Below are 14,884 nucleotides of genomic sequence, written 5' to 3' on the forward strand. Positions count from 1 at the left end.
AGCCGGCTGGGGCGTCAGTGGGGCCAGCCCCCAATGCCCGGGTGAAGCCTTACTGCCCGCGGGTGCCCGGCCCCTGGCACACACGCTGGGCGCTTGGGGGACGGTCAGTGGAAGTGTGAGGAGCAAAGCCCAGGGAGCCACGGCGGGGACTAACCTCGGCCCGGGTCGCGATGGCCCCGGGACCTCTCAACACCCTGCCTCTCCTGGCAGGAGGATTAAGGCCGGACCGGGGCTGGGAGAGCGCCGTCGGGGTCCTGGGGAGAGGGAGCCTGGGGGCCGGAGTGGGGCCGTGAGGAAGGGGCCGACGGCTGGAGGATGCCACGGGCTGGTGGGAGGATGGGGGGTGTGGGGTCTGGAGACATGGAGGCAGCCGGGGCAGGTTCTCCTCGGGAGCTTCCGGAAGGAACTAGCCCTGCCCGCTCCTGGACTGTCACCCAGAGAAACCCATTCGGACCTCTGACCTCCGGGACAAACTGTGGTCTGGTTAAACGTGCTTTCTGCAATGGCCGCGTCCCGTTCAGACCAACCTCTGACCCCGCGGGGTGCGGGGAGAGGGGCAGGTGGTGAGCCCCTCTGCTCTGCAGTCGCCTGGCCTGCGTCTCCCCTGGGGCCGCCCCTGCCCCCCGTGGCCAGGTTTCCTGGGCAGCTGGCAATGGGACCCGGCCCCTGTGAGGCTGGCCCAGGGCTCAGGGCCCGAGGACACAGGTCGGCAGAGGGACGGGCGGGGCCTGTGGGTCTGCAGCTGGTGCGCTTGGCCCTCCAGAGCCCACGGCACCGCACCTCCGTGCCCGGGCGCGTCTGACTCCCACGGAACCAAAGGAAACCCGTCCGATCCAGGCTCGGCCATGAGAGTGGGATGGGTGTGGAAGGGGAGGGACCCTGATCCCCATGGACCTCGAGTGGATCTTCCCTTTGCTCAGAGCTCATCCCGGCAAAGGTGCTGAGTGTGCATTTATCAATAACCACTTTAATTAGGAAAACTGGTGGCCTTCTCCCTAAGAACCTACAGGCGGGTAATGCTAGCTTTCCAACTTGGGACGACAAATGGACTGTTTAGAGAAAAACAGAGAAATACTGACAATTAAAAGCACATCAGAGGGACGTTGGAGTTCGATGTGTAATTGGAAGGTAATGGTGTGAGTCCTTACGACACAAGCTAATTTTCTCGACAGAATCTGCCCTAAATGCCGGCTGCTTGGACAGGAATAGGTGCACTGGGTGACGGGGCCCGCGGGTCATTCTGCTCCATGACCGTGAGGCTGTGGGGATCTCCCAGGAGGGAGCGGGGGCCCCACCCCAGGGCTCCGCTCAGGGGACCCAGGAAAGGTAAGCTCTGCAGGGTGGCCATGTTTCAGCTCTAATTCAAGGAGAACAGTAGACATCACAGTGTCCCCTTCTGGGCAAGAACCCAAAGTTGTTTGCATGACAACAGCCTCCAGACGCTCAGTCCCGCTTGTGCCTCCGAAGCCAGGGGAGAAACCAAGTCACGGTGACAAGACAGAGAGTGTCACCCAGGACAGAAAGATGCCTGAGATTGGTCTTTCTTTCCAGGCGCCCCAGAGCCCGGCAGACACCACGCGGCGAAGATCCTGTGTGGTGCGGACAGGCATGCCCAGCGATCCGGGTTCACCCAAACCACACCGATGACGCCCGAGCGCCAACATTTCATAAACATGCAGACTTTCTACTTTCCTCAAGGACCCGCTCCCTGGAGGCAGGTGGGACGGGCACAGCCGGACCAGGGCACGCAGTCTAGTCGTGACACAAAAACCATCTCCCTGCTCGGCTGGTGGCATCTCCATACCTTCAGGTACAGAAGAGCAGGGGACACCCGGCTAACATTAGGTATTATTTAATCAATTCTGTTCAGGGATCCTAACCCTAACCCCACTGTACGGGGCTGTGTGGTGTCCCCACACATTCGTGTCTACCCAGAACCTTGGGACAGGTTGGTTTTTGGAAACAGGATCTTTGCAGATGGAATTTGCTAAGATGAGGCTGTCCTGGGCCCTCATGCCCGTGACTGGTGTTCTCATCTAGTGGGAAGATTGGACCCAGACACGCGGGGAGACCACGAGCGTGAGGACGGAGGCACGGAGTTGAGCCACGAGGCCACAAGCCCATGAAGGCCCCCAGCACCAGAGCTCGAAGCAGCAGGATGGGGGCGGCCCCGGGGCCCCCGAGGGAGCGCGGCCCTGGGCACCTTGACCTCAGACGTCTGGGCCCGGGAACCGAGCGGACAAGTCTGCTGCTTCCGGGCCTGGCCTTCTGGACAGCACTTCAGTGGCCCTGGCAGGTGGGGGCCCCCGCACTTGGGAGCCGGGGGTGCTGGCTGGGAACCCCGCTCTGGGCTCCACTGAGGGCAGGGGCTCAGAACTGCTGATGGCTCCGCTGTGTGTGGACATGGTGAGGACCCTCACCCACATTCTGGGGGCCCGTCTGCATCCACCGAACCCGGGAGCTTCTCCTGCAGGGCACTGTGTGTCCTGGTCCCCGAGGGTGCCCGGGGCACGTGCCTGCGTCCCTGATGGGTCCGGGCCTCTGTCCTCTTTGCTCAGAGGCTCTGTGCTGCTCGTTGGCCTCTGAAGGCCTAGGACCCACCACGAGCCCCGGGGTCCCCTGCAGCCCTAATGGGCCGTCCGCCTGCTTGGATAGATGGTGGACCTTGAGAGACGGGCCTGGGCCTCCTGGCTGGGGCGCTGGCTTTCGGGGGAGTGGACGCCTCACGGCCAGTGACAGCAGTCTCCTGAGAGCGTGGGAGCCGGGCACTTGCCCACCTCCAGCCGGTTGGGTCTGCAGGGGGAGGACTGGGCGGGGAGGGCCGCAGGGCTGGGCTCTCACCAGTGTCCCAGGCCCTGCCTGGCCCCTGTGACGGCCGCCCCAGGCGCCCGCGGCAGAGCTACGAGACCTGCAAGGAGGGGACGCGCGAGGACGCTGGCCGAGCTGTCTCAGCTGCGCTCCGTTCACAGCGCTGAGCCGCCGCGGGAACTCGAGTGCGTCTTCACCGTGCGAGGCCGGTGTTCCCACCTCAGTGTTTCCAGAGCTGGCGCCCGCTGGGACCGCGGGGTGACCTGGGACGCAGGGAGGGGAGCCGCAGCTGGGGGGGCGCGGGGGACCTGGAAGAGCCGAGAAACGGCCAGGCTACGAACCCCGGAAAATTCTGCAATTAGTTCTGAGTGTTTTCAGGACTCAGAAAAAAGGAGGCAAGCCCGGTTCTGGTTCTGTGGCTTCTGCTCAGCCAGCAGGTCTGAGGCCCAGCAGGAGGTTTTGTCCGTGGGGAGGGGGCCGCGAGCCTGGGCGAGCGCTCACGGGTGCCTCCTTGGGACCTGGGGACCCCTGCCCCCACCTGTCTTACTACGAAGAGGGGTCCGCGGTTCGCATTCAGGCATCATCGGCGCCGTATGTATACGATGCCTGCAGGCCAAGGTGGGAATTGTTCAGTTCTGGAATGGGGATGGTCAAGCTCTAGGCGACGTCCCTCTTCCAAGAACTGTGTCCTCTGCTGTCCCCAAGCCCAGAAAGCCCGGGACCCTGATGCCGGCCAGCAGGGCAGCACTTCTTAGCTTCCAGCACCACCTTCTGGAACCTTCTGAAATTACACCCAGTGGTACAAACAGGCGCTAAGGTTTTTCTGTTTCAGGGAGACAGAAGGATCAGAGCCGCTTCGCACTCTCTGCCGGGAGCACGCGGGATGTTCGTGAATCTCGGGAGCAGCTACAGATGCCGCCTAAGGACACAAACAGGTAGCATGCGTCCTTCCCAGCCCTTCCCAGTGGGTCACCCCACGCCAGGGACAGAGGGACCCAGAGAGCTGGAGGCCGAGTGCCTCGGTTCTGGGACGGAGCAGACATCACTGGGAGATGGGGGCGTCCGCCGTCCTTGAGGGGGAGGCTGCAGGACGGAGCCCCTCGGCCCAGGGCGTGTGTGGGAGGAAAGGGTTGTCTTGTAGCTTCTCTGAAAGCCGAGAATTATTCCAAGATGAAACCTTCCGGGAGAGAAGCTGCAGGAAAGCCCCACCACGTGGGGACACGCGGGGAGGTGACTACAGCAGGAGTCCTGCCAGGACCCCAGAGTCCGGCCTGCGCGGAGACACGGGGAGACCGGAGGCTTCGACTGTGGGGTCCTGGCTGGGGCGGGTCCTGGGATGGAGGATGCCCCAGGCCTGTCCTGCTGGCCTCCGTCTGCTCAGGCGGCCCCCCGCGCTGGGACGGAGGCAGCTGGCCGCCTCGGGGGGGTGGCACCAGGAGGAGCAAAGCCTGACCATTCCCCTGGTGGGGGTGCAACACGGTGACCCTCAGGTCCTCACCCGCACAGTTGGGGAGGTAGGTGGACCAGGTGTTTTGTGCACCTCAGATGCGGGATAATTCTAAGAAGGAGCATCTTGCCCTCCCAGGCTTTAAACTTCCGATGCCTCAGTTTCTCCACTGTCCCGCGTTGTCCAACGTTTTCAGAGGCATCAGGTGACTGTTGTTGTCTTGGGATGGGGACAAGGCCAGCCCACCTCCCAGGACTTGAGGGCCTCTTTAGAGACCTGGGTGGGGGACAGGACGTGACAGGTGTGGTCTGGCCACACCTGAGCAGCTCTCAACTCAGGGTGTCTTTCTCCCCACGAAGACCAGACCAGGGCCAGTGCCTACCTGCTTCTCTTCCACGTCCACGGAGAAATCCCGGGACAGAACCTGGCCGTCCTGGACAGAAGTCTGGGAGGAAGTAGGGCAGGCCCACGGTCAGCCCCGGGCCGTGCAGGTGACCTACCTGGTCACAGGTACTGGCTGTGGCTGCGTCTCAGGTGGGCACGGGCTGGGGCCGAGGGAGGTGAGCCCCTCCCTGGATCAGGGGGCCATGAACTCTGGAGAACAAGGTGGGCCTCTGGGGGGTTTTCTCGGACTCAGAGCCCGAGGAACGTGGTGGGGGTGGCATCTGTTTGGGGTCCAGCCCCTTGGACTGCGTTGGCAGTGTCCGGGGGGATGGGGTGACACCGAGTGAGGCAGGCAGAACTGCGGGTCTGGGGCCCCAGACCTGTGTCCCTGGATGGCAGAACCTTTCCGGGCTTCACGGTGTTGTGGGGAGCTGGGGGAGAGAAGGGTCCACCGGGCCTCCAGCCGGGCGCAAGGTGCAGGAGTTCTGGCCACCCCCCGCAGGTGGGAGTCCGTTCCTCGCTGGGGTCCGCTGCCTGAGTGCCCGAGCCCTCGCACTTCAGGAGCCGGGGAAGGAGCAGCAGGGCCCAGGGCAGGTGCTCCAGGACCATCCCACCTGGACGGGCGGGCCTCTTTGCCTGTCCCAAGCAGGAAAGGAACAGACGGCCACTCCCACAATCTGCTCTGGTTTCTTGGGGTGAGTTTACAGGCTTTGTTAACACAGCTTAGCCCTCAATATTCAGAAATATTCACTCGTCTGGCACAGGACAAAACTGTCCCTCCACCCGCCCGCCGTGGCCACCGCTGGTGCAGTCTACCTCACCAGTGGGAACCAGCGGCGGGAGGCACTTGGGGTGAAACAGACTCAGCCCTTCCGCACACCGTGGGCCCCTCTCGTGCCCGCTTGCCTGCTTAGTTTGAACTGGTCGCGGGCTGTCCTGTCGCGGTCTGGTCTGTAAAAGCGCCAGGCCCTCCAGCACCCTCCGCCCCCAGACCTTGCGCTCCCTTCCTCTTGTCCCAGTTCCCAGGCTGCCTGATGTGCTGCTTCCCCTCTGCCCAAACCCTGAGTGCTGAGTGCTGAGTGCTCCCTGCACCACAGCTGCCCTCCCCGCTCCTTCCCCAGAGGAGAGCGCTCCCCTCCGCGTCACCGTCACCGTCACCGTCACCGAGGGTGGAGCGGGACCCTCGGTCTGGCCACAGCCGCGGGGCAGGGGGGGCACCGCACACGACGCGGGAAGCACAGGCCCACGAGAGATGCGGCTACTCTACCAAACGGCTACAATGCACATCCCGCGCCCGGAGGACGGCTAACGCTAGGGTCCCACGGGCTTGGATGGCTCTCACGAACGCGCTGACAAGGCTTCGCGACCCCAGCCGTGGACCTCCCTGCCCGGGCCCTCCCTCCTCCGGAGCGCTGGTCCCTGAACTAGAACCGGGGCGGGACCGCGGGACCCTGCGCCGGGCGCGGCTGGAACGGGCTGTACCTGCGGTCACCGCTGCAAGCTTCCGTTCCTCCCGCCGTGCGGTCACTTCGCCCCGAGGACAGCTCGCTGGGCCCGAGGGTGTCTTCACCTCCCAGACGGAGTGTGGACGTGACGGGTCTTCACGTCTCGGGACTAGGGTCCGACTCTGTCCGCTTAGAGTCCAACCCGTAATCTACGGCTCATAAAAGTGGGTCTTTAAAGTCACTCTGAGGTACTCGTCCCTGAGGTTCGTGGTTTCCCGTTTTTCTGGGGTCACTTACAATTTATTATGACTGAACACACTGACCCCAAGGGGGCGGGCTTATTCAAACGGCCGACCCCCTGCTCCGGGGCGTCCCGCACGCCTCCCAGGCCGCGTGCTGGGCGGCGGCGACTTCTGTGCCCCCAGAACTCCGTGTGCCCCCGTCCGCCCGCAGGTGCGAGCGCGGCCACAGAGCCGCGGGCCGTGCCCTCAGGACAGGAGCCCGCAGCGCCACCCGCCGGCTCCCGGGCTGGAAGCAGTGACGCCTCGTGGGCGGCGGGGCCTCGGCGCACACGGCCCAGGAGCGCGAGGCAGCTCCGCGCACTGCGCGCTTTCCTTGCGGCTGACGGTTTTCCTCTCTGGGAAGATGCCGCCGGGGAGCGGGGGTGCGTGCTGCCCGAGGACGCCGCCCGCCGGCCATCGGTGGCCGGCGAGCCCCAGCGCCTGGGGGACGGGCCGCGTTCTGGGGGAGGCTGAGCTGAAGAGCGCGAACAGACCCGAATGTCCTGGTGCGGGGGGCGGGGGGCTGCAGCGCCCGCCTCAGGAAATGGGGAGAGCGCCCCCCCAGCCCCCTCAGCGACTGCTGAGACGCCCCCACGCTCCCGGGGACGGACGGGCAGCGACGTGGGCCACGACATGCAGGGAGAGCCGGGTGCTGCCGCAGTGAGGGGACCCCCTCCGCGCCCCACCGAAGGGCCCGACTGGACCAACACCACTGAGCTGCTCACAGGAAGCGGGAGGACCAAGGGCCTCCTCTCACGAGGGTCAGGCGCGCGTGCTGAGCGGCGGGAGACGCAGGGACAAGGCCGGTGGGACGCGTCGGGCGCACACGCGCTGCGGGAGTCCTAGTGTGACTTTCGCAGATACCAACTTTAGCAACAGGCTCACTTCAAAGCAATGCCCTCGACTACGTTTGCAGCGGCGGCCATGGACGCACGCGCAGAAACACCCCCTTCCCGCCAGCCTGGCTTCAGGGCGCGCCGAGAGAGGGGCTGTCCTCGTCCGGAGCCGGGGTCCCTGTGGGACGGCAGCGGGCGCGACTCGGGCTCCGGGCAGCAGCGACAGCAAACACAGACGCCCGCGTTCAGCATCTAGATTTTATTGTAGTCACGTGGAAATGGCTTTCTACATCATGACGTCAAAGAAGAGTCTGAATGTCCGGAAACTGCAGAATATTAAACTCACTTTCGTGTTAATTCTCAGAACGCCAGAGTAAGAGGAATGCTTTACAGTAATAGTGAGATAATCAGGGCTCATTTCGATAGAAACTCAAGTGGTTTGATATGAAAATTAAACTTTGAAAAACAGAAAAAGAACAGAAAGGGGGTGTGTCCTCCTGCACGGATTGGGGGCGCCCGGTGCCATCCGGACTGCCTCCGCTCTCGGGCTCCGGTCCCTCGACCTCCCTGCACCCCTGCAGGGACCACAGGCTGCTGGAGCCGGTCCCGCGGTGCGCTAGGACGTGAGCTTGGAGTAGCTGGGAGGGGACAGCTTTCGCTTCAAGTACTTCAGGACGTAGAGCGGCAGACAGCTGACCACGGTGATGGCCGACACTTTCCACACGAAGGTCACGGTTGTGATAAAGGCAACGTCTGTAGGAGACACAGGAACAGGTGTGAGAGGCGGCCCAGGCGCCCACAGGCCCTCACAGCCGGAAGCCGCAGACCTGCCGCCTCCTCACGTCACCACCAGGCGCCACAGGGACCGTCAGGCGGTCCTTACTACACCTGTCTACCAGGTGTAACGAGTTCTTTGAACACAATAAACGAGACCAAAGTATTAGAGACCGTGTGTGACATCCCCAAATGCCCTTCAGCGGGTGGAGGCCCACGCACGCACGGACTGTGGTGCTTGGTCTGGGAGGCGACACCACACACTGATCATCTGTGTGATGCGTCTCGCCGGCTGTGTTGGTGGGTGGGGCCGTCACCCGAGGGGGCCCCGCGGGCTCGTCCTTACGCTCACGTAACAAAGCTGGGCTATTTGAACTTCACGGGAAGAGGTGAGTGAAGAGCGGACCCCCAGAGCTGGTCCTACCAATGGGAGAAGCCCACTGGAGTCACGGATTTTACACACATACACGGCCAATCTGAGTGTATCCCGGCCCACGGAGGCTTGGATATGGTCTGGACTTCACCATATTTGAAACACCCTGAAAATGTTTTCCAGGGCTCAACCACTAAAGATGAAAAGGCAAACGTGCTGCAGGGAGGGGTGGACGGTGCCCTTGGGGACACTCGGAGGTCGGGCGCCTGCTCTCAGCACCCGGCGGGGAAAAGCCCACGGCAAACGCTTGCTTGCGCCACGAAGAGAGTCACCAAGGAACAGAGGGGGCTTGCTCTCATTAGCCACATGTCTCCAGCACTGTTCTGCTGAATTTCTCTACTTGTGGAAGAAAGGAGGCTTCACGGACCTAAGAAAGCTCCCGAAGACACTCCGTCTACACCTGTTTGAACACAAAACCGGAATGAAGACAACGAAGGACAGACTGAGAGAGGTATCAGGACACTGAGTGGTTAGCAGTAGAAATGGCCGCGGGAAACACATTTGTCACTGTGGTTTTAACACCTCCTGTCACTGCTTGTCTGCACACGAGTTCTTTTTTAAAGATTTTATTTATTTATTTGAGACAGAATGAGAGGGAGGAGGGTCAGAGGGAGAAGCAGGCTCCCCGCCGAGCAGGGAGCCCGACGTGGGACTCGATCCCGGGACTCCAGGATCATGACCTGAGCCGAAGGCAGTCGCTCAACCAACTGAGCCACCCAGGCGCCCCGCACACGAGTTTTTAAAGCATAACTGAACCGGCTGAAAGCGTATCATCCAACACTCCCCCCTTGAGATCCAGGTCTCAAGGTTCCAAAGGGATTTACTCTCGAAGTGCAAAACCCACGTGTGCACGGCTGCGCTCCAGACACCAGGAAGGGAGGCGTGTCTGAGCCATCTGCACCTAAAACTACGGCCCTTAAATATGAGGAAGGTGATCGTCCCCGAGTGACTGTGGTTTGTCTCTGCTTTTAATTCAGTATTCTATGTCCATTTTATGTTTGTTCATTTTAGCAGTATATTTTTCCAATTTAGTGTTTTGCTTTGTGTTCTGTAAATATTACTAGATGAAGGAACACACGTATTAAAATGACATGCCACAAAAATAAACCGACATTTCTCCTAGGCGTTAAAACTTGTGTTCATACAGGAAAATATACTAAATATTTATTCTTTGAAAAAGTCACAAGACATTATAATTTGAAAACAGCCAAATTCTTAGGTGCTGTATCTATTTTCTGTGTGTGTGAATGTTTCTTTTCTTTTCTTTTTAAGGGTGCAGGGGCAGAGGGAGAGGGAGAGAGAATCTCCAGCAGACTCCCCGCCAAGCGTGGAGCCCGGCAGGGGGCTCAATCTCACGACCCTGAGATCATGACTGAGCCAAAATCAAGAGTCGGACGCTGAACCAACTGAGCCATCCAGGTGCCCCAGTGAATGTTTCTTTTAATATAAAAACATTATCTTTTCATATTTTTTCTACCCATATATTTGCATTGAGTAGATGCTTATATGAGAATTCACCCAATGTCTACTTTTATAGTGGAATTCCGTTTACTTCTCTGCCATTTATAATATGTTAGTTGCGACAAAGGAATGAAATACACAATTCCTGCTGTTGACACTCGCCTAAGCAACTCATTTTGTGATTTGCGGTTCTGGTGTGAAGAGCAAGATGCTTTCGTGGTACAGCGGCTGGACGTTACCACCGATCTTCACCCCACATGACTTTACGGTACACTGTGTTACTGCACTTAACAGAAGCGTGAGGATCTTCTCTTCCCTCCTGGTGGAGACAGCTCATCCCAGAGACAGCTGGTGTGCGTTTGGAATGCTGCTTGTAACAGAAAATACACGTAGACTTTTTGCTTTTCAAGGGCCAATGCTTTTGCCTTAAGACGAATTTTCCAACAGCGCTAAGATGAACCGTGACATTGACATATTTACCACGGCAACGCTCTAGCTAGGTAACTGACCGGGGAGGGCCCGCCAGCATTTGAAGGTGGGCAAGTCTGGCCGCACCTCTTAGTGCAAGTCACCTAGATTCCGGGGCCCTCCCCCCGCCCTCCTCCCCAGCGCCACGAGGGACTCTGCCTTCACCTTCCCCCCGTCTGTCGCAACCCCACACGCACCAACGTCAAGACGCCTGCCTGAAGCACTCGTCCGTGTCACCGCCACACACGTGGCTCCTTCTCTGAGGGTCCGATGGGCCCTCCCCTGTCCCCCTCACCACAAAGGTCCCTACCATGGGGTCCTGCCTCTGCACAGGCAGGGTCTGGGTGAGTCGCCCCAAGGCCCCTGAGAAGCCACAGGAGTGATGCTCCCACGACAGGTCCCGGCAGGTCACAGCGGGGCGGGAGCCGCACAGGCCAGCCCGGACCCAGGCCCAGCGGCGCCCAGCACAGCTCGAGCCTCCCTGGTGCTGCCTCAGAGCAGAACCCTCGCCCAGGGCGTGACCTGCTCCAAAAGGGGCCACTGAACGTGGAGAATTTCTGGAAGCCTCCCGGCCTCCTGCAGAGGCACCCAGGACGTCCGTACCCTGAGGGACAGGGGGGCAGGGCTGAGGACATTGCTGCCGACACAAATCACCTTCTGCTCAGCCTGCGTCCTCTGACGACGCTTCTGGAAGTGGCCTTCGCAGACTGTGTCCGCACCACCTCCTCCTCTCTCTGTGGCTCGTGGGCCCTGCCGGAGGCACTCCTGCTCCCGACCCCTGGCCCCCAGCATACGCTGAGCTGACTTCTCCCCAGGGCTTTGGGGATTTGGTCTTTATCCTGAGGGCGTCTGGAGCCTCTGAGGAAGCTGGGTCTTGGTGTGGGTCCTGTCACTGTCCCTGGCAGGTGCTTCCGTCTGCAAACACACGGGCTTCAGATCTGGGTTTTTCCTGTGCATTCTCCTTCTGGGGCCCCAGAGGGCAGGCCTCCTGGACGAACCTGGAATCTCCCTTGTTTCCACCACTCCCCCCACCCAACTCTTCACCATTGTTCACCTCCTGGAGAGCTCCTTGGCTTTATTCTCCACTCCTGCTACGTAGCTCTGTTAGCATGCTTCTCCCGGAGGGTCCCTCCCACCCACGCCACTCTGGGCCCCTGGACACAGCTCGTCTGTCTTGTTCATCTGAGGTTTCGTGTCGCTCCCCCCACCCCCCCGGGTTTGCTGCTGTCCTCCCAGCTGTTGGCTCTCCGCTCACCGGGAGCCACATGTGGCTGGCGGGAACCTCTGTGGGGTGTGTCATTTCTCCTGCAGCCTCCGCCCGAGAACACGCCTGTCGGGCTCACCGACGAGCCTCGCGGCACAGCAGGCCGGGCAGCTGACGGGAACGCACTACTCAGTGAGAGAACTTAAAGGGCCTGTTTGCATGGACAGCAGTCCGACGAGCGGCTGTCTGCAGGTCATCGGGTTTCCTGGCCGCCGGGGGGCAGGCTGCAGACGCGGCTGCTGGTCCATGGGATGCGTGGACTTCAGTAGTGGAGGTCGTGGCCTCCGCACCGGTCACACAGGGGTGACAAGGGCCCGCGACTAATAGGCCTCATACAGCGAGGGCGAGCACGCGAGGTGCGTCTTTAGCTGTGACTATGGCCATTGACAATAGCTCCGGGGACACGATGCCGTTTTCCCTTTTCTGAAAATCCCCTGGGAAAGGTCACCTCAGATCAGGAAAGCAGCCCGAGCCGTGTTTATTACGTGCGGTGTGGACGGGGTGAGCGTTTCCACCCTACGGGGGCTCGGGCCAGCTCTGAGAGCCGTGGAGCACCTGATGGTGACGACCGGTAGGACGAACGTTGCCTCTGGGCTCGTCTGACCATATTCCTTCTCTTCTCGACGCCCTGACTCTAAAAACCCTAAAAAGCATCCTCTGTGGTCCCGTGGGCCACATCGATCAACTCTGGGACGGCCCAGGGACGTGACTAACAAACCCCGGATGGAAAGGCCCGGGATTGGGGGCAGGGCGCGACAAGCTGGCTCAGAGGAGGGCAGACCAGAGTCGCTGGTGGGGACGCTGAGCCAAAGCGAGTGGGCCTTCTGTGCGCAGTGAGTTCCTCCCGCGGCACGTGCTCCGAGGCGGTCAGGTGGGTCCTTCCCCAGTTTTCGGGGGAAGAAGCGTGGGCAGGTCCCGTGAGCTTGCAGAGGTGAGGGCGAGTCCGGCCCACTATCCCTCTGATCTGTGCAACAGGGTGACACAGACGAACTTGGTGGCAACCACAGCCACGGTCTGAGCGTGTCCCAGCAGCCACGTGTTGGAACAGGTTCTGGGAGGCCACTTTGTCAAGGTCACCAGGCTGGTAATGGTGGAGCTGGGATGTGCACAGCCAGGGAGCCCGCCACGGTGCCCACGACGCTTCTGACACATGAAGATGCTACTGGGGCTGAGGCCACCAACGTGGTGCCCCGTGGGCTCCGTGTCCAAAGGTGGGCCTGGACTCCATCCTGGGAGTGCTTGTCAATTAGGAAAAAGGACAAAAATGGAGCTCTTGTGGAAAGAATTTTTGGGAACAGCACATCTTCAATATAAACGTTTAAAAAGCCAAGATGGTGACAATCTGAATTTTATAAAATATTGCGAGGAGTTTAATCTTTAAGCATAAAGCCAGAAACCTAGCAAATGTTCAGTATTTCAATGTTCAGTATTTCCCAAGTGCATTTCTCTGACCAGATACCAGCAGGGTCAGTGCCCCTGACCCCACAGTATTCAAGGGTCAGCCACACATGACCATGATTTTTTTTTTTTTAATTTCAATAAATACGGTACCGTAAGACCATCGTCTTACCTTGGTAAATACTGATCAAAAATAAGCTTTTTGTGTAGTGAAGCTCCCTGATGTGGGTTTTATTGTGATTTGCAATTTAAGACAGTGTATGAAGAAGTAACAATAAAAAACGTATAAAAACCAGTAACAGACAAAAAAGATTCCCATGGCAACTTACCAAAATACTCATTTAGAAAAGCGAGCGAGGCCACGTAGCAGCCCAGGCTGAGGACTTCGGCCACCGCCATCAGCCAGTGCCACGTCCTGACGGTCAGGGCCACCATGAGCAGCTCGGTGAGGATGAGGGCCGTGAAGGAAATGGCCACCACGTGCACAAACTCGGACTCGAACAGGAGCAGAGCCCCGAACATGAGGATGCCGCCTGCAACACAAGCAAGGGGACAGCAAACAGCTCCTTCTGCCTGGGCGGGAAACGGCTGCCACACCGGCCACAGCCACGCCACCTCACGGCCGTGGCTGACGACACGCACACTTGGAAAGACGGGATTACGTACACCCCCACGCTTCGTGTCGCCGGACAGTTAATTTAAACTCTCGACGGTGAATAAAAGAAGACGTGGCACCACAGAGAGGCTTAGGAACTCTTAGTATCTGGAGGAAACGATGCTTTCGATGTATCTAATCTGTGAAGTCACTTTCAGCGCTCTCTCATTTATCTGGAGCACTCATCAGAGTGGCTAATGACTTCTATTTACGTAAGTGAGATTTCTCAAGGTCTGGACATCACTCTGCCAGAGGAAACCACTCTGTGGGGCATACGATGTGGTAGGTGGTTGGTAAAATTTTTCTGAATTAACATTCAATTAAAAACATGCACCAGTAAAGAACCACCCATCCACACTGCACTGTGAAGGGTCCGGATGACCAGCCACTAGAATATTGGTTTACGGGGTAAACAAAACGCAGTATTAGCTGCTGATGAAACTTGAAGCCTTTGGACTTTAACCAAGAGGGGAAAACAACATCGCTAGCAGAAGACAAAAAGCCCTCCGTCCAGGCCCGTCTTACCTTGGTAAACACTGATCAACACCCAGACGAGGAAGGTCTTGAAGGACAAGGATCTTCCCTAGGGTAAACAGTGGAATATCTTAGTGAGCAGAGTGGAGCAACACGTGTGACTCACAGGTTTTCCAACAGCTAGTTATGAGTGACTTCTCAAAGACCCGCAGGTCCCAAGCCCAAGACTCGCCGTCCCCCCTGTGCCCAGCGCCGGCACTCTGCTTGCCCTCTGGTGACCTTTAGGCCACAGCCGTGGGCTCCCTGGCTCCCCAGACGTCGATGTATGTCAGCAAACGCTGAAATGCGCTAGTGGGTGAAGGCTTTCTCTGTCATAAAAACAACTCCCTTTACTTATTTCTTGGGAACAAATATTCCTGTATTTACTTTTTAGTTTCTCCAGATGAAAAAGGATGGTCTATCACAACAGAGGTTGGAGTTTACCAGCCCGTAGGTCCCTTCTGGAAAAAAGGCCACGTCAGTCAGTCCAAGAGGGACAAACAGAGTGGTTTTCGGGTAACAGTCTTCACTTTTTTCAACTCTGACCAGGTTGTCTGGGATGCGTCCATGATGGAAGAACGTGGCCTGCGTTCCCTCCACACCCAAGACGGAGACCCGCCATTCACCAACCGCACTGGCCTGTTAGTGCTCAGGGCTGGTCCACGGCAGTGCTTGTCCGCTGAGGCCATGGGGACGATGCAAGGCTAGGACAAAGGC

The 14,884-nt window shown here is 59.3% G+C and overlaps 1 protein-coding gene and 1 long non-coding RNA gene across 23 annotated transcripts in view; one reads left to right on the forward strand and one right to left on the reverse strand.

The window, feature by feature from the left end:
* The first annotated feature begins 326 nt into the window (after positions 1–326).
* LOC123852294 (uncharacterized) lies at positions 327–9,808 on the forward strand. The gene is made up of 4 exons (XR_006792858.3): positions 327–1,810; positions 2,041–2,296; positions 3,641–3,743; positions 9,681–9,808. It is a non-coding gene; the product is annotated as an uncharacterized LOC123852294 (long non-coding RNA).
* The window catches only part of ATP9B (ATPase phospholipid transporting 9B (putative)), a 249,713-nt gene continuing 242,274 nt past the window's right edge, over positions 7,446–14,884 (reverse strand). For 17 of the 22 annotated variants that reach the window (XM_064577573.1, XM_064577567.1, XM_064577564.1 and 14 more), the window contains 3 exons: positions 14,180–14,237; positions 13,329–13,532; positions 7,917–12,839 (listed from right to left, as the gene is read on the reverse strand). In XM_064577573.1, coding sequence (XP_064433643.1) covers positions 12,553–12,839; positions 13,329–13,532; positions 14,180–14,237 — 549 coding nt within the window. In that variant the 3' untranslated portion in view covers positions 7,917–12,552. Of the gene's footprint in view, positions 12,840–13,328; positions 13,533–14,179; positions 14,238–14,884 lie in introns of all 22 variants that reach the window. The other 5 variants (XM_064577568.1, XM_064577576.1, XM_064577575.1 and 2 more) reach the window with 3 other exon arrangements.

Source organism: Mirounga angustirostris, unplaced genomic scaffold (assembly GCF_029215605.1).
Source record: "Mirounga angustirostris isolate CCGP_5_RB_7025 unplaced genomic scaffold, mMirAng1.0.hap1 SCAF_14, whole genome shotgun sequence".
Lineage (NCBI taxonomy): Eukaryota > Metazoa > Chordata > Mammalia > Carnivora > Phocidae > Mirounga > Mirounga angustirostris.